The following is an 8,818-nucleotide window of genomic DNA, read 5'->3' as shown; positions in this document are numbered from 1 at the left end:
AATGATGAAAAGTTTGTAATTATTAACACCAAGCACTATCTTCACCAATTAAATGAGGGTTGAAATCTCATCCTACTGAGAGTATGGATGAACGAGCTACTATTGCTTTGCTAGTGATACTGAAATTTCTTATAACTCTACTAAAAAAAAAAAAAAGAAATCTTGCCACTTGCAACGACAGAGATAGAACTAGAGAGTGTCATGCTCAGTGAAATAAGTCAGTCAGAGAAAGACAAATATATGTTTTCACTCATATGCAGAATTTAGGAAAAATAAATGAGCGAAGGGAAAAAAGAGAGAGAGAGAGGAAAACCATGACACAAACTCTGAACTATAGAAAAGAAACTGATAGTTACCAGAGCGGAGGTGGAGGTGGGGAATGGATGAAATAGCAATGGAGGGGCTCCTGGGTGGCTCAGTGGGTTAAGTCTGTGCCTTCAGCTTAGGTCATGATCTCAGAGTCCTGGGATCGAGCCCTGCATCAGGCTCTTTGCTCAGCGGGGAGCCTGCTTGCCTTCCTCTCTCTATACCTGCCTCTGCCTACTTGTAATCTCTGTCAATTAAGTAAATAAAATCTTAAAGAAAAAAAAAAGAAATAGGCGATGGAGATTAAGGAGTGCACTTGGGTGAGCATTGGGTGTTGTATGAAGTATTGAATCACTATACTGTACATCTGAAACAAACATTACACTGTATGTTAACTAACTGGAATTTAAATAAAACTTAAAAACAAGAGTAGCAGAATGATTAAAAAAAAAAAAAAGAAGGGTCATAATTTCAACCCATGACCCACTAATGTGAAGGACTATGTACACTGAACCCATTGTGATGAAACTGGAAATGATGTTTATGAAATTGTTAAGTCTTATCTATATTGATCATGGTCCCATTAGTTTACTGATTATAGATTAAGATCTGCAGTATGAATTATACAGAATGAAAATTAATGTTCAGGAAATATTCAATGACTTAGAAAAAAACCACCATTGATTTTTACATAGTTTAGCTGTATTTATAAATGTGTGTATATACACACATTTATAAATACATATATTTGTATGTATATATGTATACTGATATATGTATACATATATATGTATACATATACATATGTATACAATTATATATGTATACATATACATATGTATACAATTATATATGTATACATATATATATTATATACACATTTATAAATATATATATTATATATTTTTTATTGTATTTCTTTTTTTAATTTATTTATTTTCGGCATAACAGTATTCATTATTTTTTTCACCACACCCAGTGCTCCATGCAATCCGTGCCCTCTATAATACCCACCACCTGGTACCCCAACCTCCCACCCCCCCGCCACTTCAAACCCATCAGATTGTTTTTCAGAGTCCATAGTCTCTCATGGTTTACCTCCCCTTCCAGTTTCCCCCAACTCCCTTCTCCTCTCCATCTCCCATTGTCCTCCATGCTATTTGTTATGCTCCACAAATAAATGAAACCATATGATAATTGACTCTCTCTGCTTGACTGATTTCACTCAGCATATGTAAATGTATATTTTATACCCCACATATATAAACTGTGTTTTGACACTTAAAGTTAGAATCTGGTTTCCTGACATCACTAATTAGATTGAAATGCCTTTGCCTCGATTGACAGACCAAAGACTGGAGTTCAGTTAGAGAGGGATGGTGTGTCTGCATGTGCAAGGCATGTGAAATGGGTGAGAGGATGAGCAGGTGGAGGGAACCGCATAGTGTGCCGCTGCCCACACATGGTAAGGGATTAGACACCATTAATTCCTCTCTTCTGTTGTGTTGGTCTTTAAGGATGTGCATGGCCTGGGGATAAGAATGATACTACAAATATCTGTCTAATGAGGAGCTTTGGATATTGATTCCCCAAGGATCCAGAGAGACACTGCAGAGTCAGCCTGTGACAAGCTCATTCCACAGCCCTTGCCTCGTCAAGAAGAAGCACACCTGAGGCTCCATCCAGGAATGATCTTACTTGACCACAAGCCCATCGTGTCATTTAGTGTTCCTGCCCTTCCTGAAAACAGAAGATCTGTCTTCAGGATCCAGGTGATATATGTCAAGCATCATTCCACACTGATGCCAGCCAGGTAACTGAAAGTCCCTTAGTTAATGCTTCTGTAAGGGGGGTAGTTATTTTACTGAAGATTCATCCAGAGAAAGTAGTGGGGAGTGGGCATGCATGATATGACGAGAACCAAGTGTCCCATGCACTCCAGCCTGCCTTCCTGTTGACAAGTTCCCATGTACGTTTGTACTGATACACTGATACACACCCAATTCTCAATCTGCTGGTCTCCCAATCTCTCTTTTAAAAATGACAGAACCCAGTTACTCTCCAGTACAGAAACTGACCTCTTCCAAAACAAGATGATTGTTATAAAAACTTCTGGTATTTACTTGAATTTTTATGGTGGTCATGGACAGGGGTTTTGGTCAGCATTTCCTTTTATTTGCATTCCTGGTTCTTGATACACCACTGTGCAGGAGAGTATGTTATCCCTGTAGCTTGTTTGAGGATGGTGAGGAGAAAGTGGAGACACAGATCTAGCTGGCTGCCCTCTTAATACACCTGTTTTTCTGTAAAATCAACAATGATTTTATATAAGAACAACAGAGATAGTATAATAAATTAAAAGACATCCTTCAAGTCATTCCAGGATCAACAAATGTTGACTTCTGCTATACAAAGTTCAGGTCTTTTTGGTAAATTAACAAAATAGGGGAATCTGGGTAGCTCAAGTTGGTTGAGTGTCTGACTTTTGATCTCAGCCCAGGTCTTGATCTCACACTTCTGAGTCTAAGCCCCATGTTGGGCTCCACCCTGGGCATGGAGCCCACTTAAAAAAATGCATACAGAAAGCACCTCTTTTGTATCTTGAACTCTTGTTTTTCCTTTCCTGAGATAACATCATCTTGAATGTGGTGGTCTCTATACATGGCTTTATATTGTACATGTCCTCATAAACATACCTAGGATAAAAGGCATTAACTATAATACCTATCAGTCAGGGGATGGAGAAATAAATCATCACATAATAATACAGTGGATTACTCTCTGATAATTTAAAATAAAGTGGAATTAAATATATTAATAATAAATAAAAGATAAATCACATAAGAATTCCAAATATAAATGACATGTCCTATATGGTTCTGTTTATATAAGGTTTTCAAAATTGAAAATAATGTAGTTGTGGGGTACCTGGGTGGCTCAGTCAGTTGGGCATCTACCTTAGGCTCTGGACATGATCCCAGGGTCCTGGGATTGAGCCCCCATGTCAGGCTCCCTGCTTGTTGGGGAGCCTGGTTCCCCTTCTGCCTGTTGCTCCCCCTGCTTGTGCTTTCTCTCTCTCGCTCTCTGCCAAATAAATAAAATTAAAAAAAAAAAAAAAAGAAAACAATATAGTTGTTTATGTCATTGTATTAACAACAATACTAATTATAGTAAAAATTGCTGGGGAATAAGCTGTATAAAGTTTGTGTAGTGATTCCCCTGGGGAAAGAAAAGAATCAAGATTTTTCAAATACATGATGTGTATACTTGTACTATTTATTGCAATAAAAACACTTAGAATGAGGGACCCCTGGCTGGCTCAGCAGGTGAACATGCAACTCTTGATCTCAGGGTCTTGAGTTTGAACCCCACCTGGGGTACAGAGATTACTTAAATAAATAAAACTTTAAAAATACATATTTTAAAAAACCCATTTAGAGTGAAGATGGTGATGTGTGTGAATTTTATGCTTTCGATTGGTGGCTACCATCCTTCATTTATCTCAATGGGGTTTTTTTTGTAGGTTTTTGTTGTTGTTGTTTTGTTTTTTGCTTGAATGATCCATAATAAAGAAAAAACCTGTTAGGTTTTTTAAAAAAATTTTATTATGGATTATTCCTTGTAATGGCTCAAAATATATTTAAAATTTTCTAATGATGTGTACTTTACATGATTCAAAAATATTTACTTATAGGTCTTCATTTATACAAATTTGTACATCTAATACATTTTATTATGTAATTTATTTTAACGGCTATACATTTTTAAAGCTTTTATTCATGAGAGAGAGAGAGCACACACTTATGCACAAGCAGGGGAAGGGCAGAGGGAGAGGGAGAAGCAGGCTCCTCACCAAACAGGGAGCCTGAGGTTGGGCTCCATCCTAGACTCTGGGATTATGACCTGAGCCAAAGGCAGATGCTGAACTGACTGAGCCACCCAGGCCACCCTAACTGCTATAGTTTTCATCTTATGTCCATCTCTTAAAAAAATATTTATGTATTTGGTGAGGAGAGAGCATGAGTATGGGGAGGGGCAGAGGGAGAAGGCCAAGCAGACCCCACAGAACTTGGAACCCCATGAAGGACTTGATTCTAGGACCCTGAGATCATGACCTAAGCTAAAGTCAGATATTTAATCGACGGAGCCACCCAAACACTCCCATTATTATGCCCATTTCATTTTTCCCTTTTTAAATTTTTAATTTAGTTTTATTTAAACTCAATTAATTAACATATGGTGTATTTTTAATTTCAGAGGTAGAGTTCAGTAATTCATCAGTTCTATGTAACACTCAGTGCTCACTACATCATGTGCCTTCCTTAAGGTCCATCACCCAGTTACCCCGTCCCCCCACTGTGCCCGTTTCAAATGAATACTAGTATCATTGATGAGTCCTTCACTCTTTTTCTACATGATAGAAGTTTCTAGCTTATAATCTTTTCCCACAAATTTGCAGTTAATGTGCTAGGCGTATTCTTTCTTTCTAGTATCTTTCCTCAAGTTACCCCACCCCCCTGCTTCCTTGTAGGAGTGAAATGTGCAAGGTGTTGTTGTTCATGGCAGGGCACACACACACACACACACACACACACACACGGAAACGTCAGTACCAGGGTCCTCTATACTGAATATGTACCAGATGATTTTCCTCTATTCATTTCCATTAATTACAATATCCCCATGAGGGTTTGTGACGGTCCCTATTATATAAATGAGGTTTTTCATAAGTGAACAATTCTATGCCCCCTCCCAACACACAAATCAAGTACTGGTCTGGATTAAATTCAGTATTTAAGCCTAAGGAAGACACCAGAAGTACTACTGTTAAGGATGTCTGATTATCTTATAATTGTCATATCAGTCCATCTTACCTTTTAACTCTCTGTCTTCCAAGGATGAAAAATTGTTGCTATTTTTATCTATTTTTTTTAGAAGACTATGCTTCCTTTCTCTCTCACTTAGCTGCTTTTGTTTTTGTTTTTTAATGATAGTCCTGCTACCTATCACCTAGGGAAGTGGTCTGCTTAGGATAAGATAGAGACGGTCACTGAAATTGACATTGGCCTAGCTTCTCTTAGAATTAATTGCTAATGCTGGTGAGTAGCGTTTCCATGTGGGAGTCAAGTTAATATGCAACATTTTCTAATCTTTGCTTAGGAACAGAGCATATGCTTGGAAGGATGTCATGTACCTGCTACACAATATTTCATGGGTAGAATGGACATATGCTATAGACAAGGGAAATATTTGGGGCATTCTTCAAGATGAATACATTAAGATTTTAAAGGATTTTTTGAAAGATTTTATTTAGGGGCGCCTGGGTGGCTCAGTGGGTTAAGGCCTCTGCTTTCAGCTCCAGTCATGATCCCAGGGTCCTGGGATCGAGCCCTGCATCGGGCTCTCTGCTTGGCCGGGAGCCTGCTTCCTCCTCTCTCTCTCTCTGCCTGCTTCTCTACTTGTGATCTCTGTCAAATAAATAACATCTTTTTTAAATTTTTATTTTTTATTAAATTTTTTATAATATAAAATATAAAAAATTTTATATTTTTTATAAAAAAATCTTTATTTATTTGACAGAGAGGATTTTATTTGACAGACAGAGATCACAAGTAGGCAGAGAGGCAGGCAGAGAGAGAGAGAGGAGGAAGCAGCCTCCTCGCCGAGCAGAGAGCCCGATGCGGGGCTCGATCCCAGGACCCCGGGATCATGACTGGAGCCGGAAGGCATAGGCCTTAACCCACTGAGCCATCCAGGTGCCCATTTAAAGGATATTTTATGAAATCTGAGTGTTGGTTTAAGCAACAAGATGGAGCAGTGGGTGTGGTGAAAAAATAATGAATACTGTTTTTCTGGAAATAAATAAATTAATTAAAAAAATAATGGAAATTCTGTATTATCTAGAGACATTAACAATCATTGGTCTAGACAATCAACTCATCAGTCAAACCATTTGAGTTCACACCTTGTCTTTTCCAGGCACTGTGTACCTCACCCCCTCTAAATTTCCCTACAGATAAATGGATGGTATGATCTAACTCACCTGTAATTTGACAAGCCCTTCAGCTGATTCTGAGGCACACTAAGGGTCAGGCACCATACTCTACACAGAGATTGGATAACTTCATTCTCATCTGGTTTTTTGAGACAAGGAATATTTCTGAAGGAAATGCTATAGTTGATTCTTTGTCTCAGTCTCAGCACTTGGAACAATAAACGAAAAAGAGTTGATGATCAATAAAAATTTGAGGCAATAATTTGAGTGGTAGAAGAAAACAGATGATGATGATGGAGGGAGAAATTAGCAGAGGAAAAGATTTCAATATTCACTCGGCTTCGCCATAAACATGAAGTTGTACTTCTTTTTACGTAAGCACTGGGTCTCAAACTACTACTACCATATATCAGATTTATTTGGATGGTTTGTTTAAAGCTTAGATTGCTAGTTCTTATCTCAGACTTTACCAGCAGCGTATCTAGAGCATTACTAAGATTTTGCGTTTCTCAGTAGTTCCCAAGTGATGCTACTGTTGGTCACCCAAGGACCATTCATTTTATTTTATTCTTACCCCATATTTTCCATTAGATCCATCAACATGGAACCCAGAAATGACACAGATGTTTCAGAATTTCTTCTGCTGGGATTGACAGATGATCCAGAACTTCAGCCTTTCCTATTCTGCCTGTTCCTGTCCATGTACCCGGTCACTCTCCTGGGAAATCTGCTCATCATGCTGGCCATCAGTTCTGACTCCCACCTCCACACCCCCATGTACTTCTTCCTCTCCAACCTGTCCTTTACTGACATCTGCTTAAGCACAACCACCATCCCAAAGATGCTGGTGAACATCCAAGCACAGAACCACAGCATCACTTACACAGGCTGCCTCACCCAGGTTGGATCTGTCCTGGCTTTTGGTGGTTTTGAAAACTTTCTCCTTGCAGCAATGGCCTATGACCGCTATGTAGCCATTTGTCACCCCTTGAGGTACACTGTTATCATGCACCCCCAACTCTGTGCTCGGCTGATTTTACTCTCGCTGTTCTTTAGCCTTATGGTTGCCCTGCTCCATAGTCTAATGGTGCTACGGTTATCCTTCTGCAAGGACTTGGAAATCCCCCATTTCTTCTGTGAACTTGCTCAGGTCATCAAGCTTGCCTGTTCTGACACCCTGATCAATAACATCCTGATTTATTTTGTGGCTAGCCTATTTGGTGGTGTTCCTCTTTCTGGAATCATTTTCTCTTATACTCAAATTGTCTCCTCTGTTTTGAGAATGCCATCAGCGGGGGGAAAGCTCAAAGCTTTCTCCACCTGTGGATCTCACCTGTCTGTTGTGTCTTTGTTCTATGGGACAGTTGTTGGAGTGTACATTAGTTCTGTAGTTACTGACTCTTCCAAGAAGACTGCAGTGGCTTCAGTGATGTATGCTGTGGTCCCTCAAATGATGAACCCCTTTATCTACAGCTTGCGGAACAGGGACATGAAAGGAGCCTTGAGAAAACTCATCAGTGGAATCCCTTCTTTGCTGTGATTATGCCATCTACTTTGGACTTGAGTTTGTAGAAGGAGGCAAAATGATAGTAATCCTGGACGTGTCATAATGCTTGATTTTTCCATCACTGAATTCCTCTAAACTAGCCAGACAACAGAATGTCCAAGTTAATTTTAACTTGCAGTTGAAATATATTTTACTTTTTTGTCTAGTCTTATGATGTTGGACACATGATTTCAATTCTCTAAATTCAGTTTCTTTGCTCAGATTCTATACAGAAGCACAGCCTGAGGCAAGGGTTCTTTTTATAGTGATTTTTTTTTTTTATCACTCTCAGAAGGAATACTGCAGAAAGTATGAAGGACAAGGAAAGTACTGAAAGAAGACTGGGGTCCTATCTAGAGACTAGCTTCCACCTGATTTCAGGTTACAGCCTGCCACTAACACTAGAGTTAGAGTTATAATGGAGTATGGGAGTTTACCTTTTATATACCTAGTTAGTAATTAATTTGTTCACTATTAACCTTATCTGTCTGAGGAACTTTACCATCTACCATATTCCATTTTATTATCTATGAAATTTGCATAATTAGATTATCTCAGTGGTTTGAGATGATTGTGAGATATTCAAACTTTCTCAGTGATAAAACCTTCATCTACAATAAGAAAAAATCCCTAACTCAAATATTACCAACAATAAAGAGAGTTATCTTTAATTACAAGCACTTAGAGGCAGGGAATGTGTAAGAATAGGTAGAGATTCATTCAGTCCTCCATGGATTGTATGGTCCTAGGACTGGCTCTCCTCGGGGTCATCAGGTGGTTGCGCCAGACAGAGATGTCATACTTGGACATGATTCCCAGAGACAGAACTCTGAATGTCCTTCCTTGAGTCAGATGATTACAGAATTTTCCAGAGTCAGTTATAAGAGTCAACTAGAACCCAGCTGCAATGGATTATATGTTCCTCGAAAGAATTTGTCCACATCCCAGCCCCATAATTTACTACTAGTATT

The 8,818-nt window shown here is 38.8% G+C and overlaps 1 protein-coding gene across 1 annotated transcript; it reads left to right on the top strand.

Annotated features, from left to right (window-relative positions):
• Positions 1-6,884: 6,884 nt before the first annotated feature.
• LOC309865798 (olfactory receptor 7G2-like) lies at positions 6,885-7,841 on the top strand (the record flags this gene model as incomplete). Its single annotated transcript, XM_082732646.1, has 1 exon — positions 6,885-7,841. Exon 1 carries the CDS (start codon positions 6,903-6,905, stop codon positions 7,839-7,841), a length of 939 nt encoding a protein of 312 aa, XP_082588772.1. The 5' UTR covers positions 6,885-6,902.
• Between the last annotated feature and the right edge of the window lie 977 nt (positions 7,842-8,818).

The sequence above is a fragment of the Mustela nivalis genome, assembly GCF_964662115.1.
Source record: "Mustela nivalis genome assembly, chromosome: 1".
Classification (NCBI taxonomy): Eukaryota; Metazoa; Chordata; class Mammalia; order Carnivora; family Mustelidae; genus Mustela; species Mustela nivalis.
Note: the sequence above shows the minus strand (reverse complement) of the source record. Positions and strands in the feature narration are given on the sequence as shown.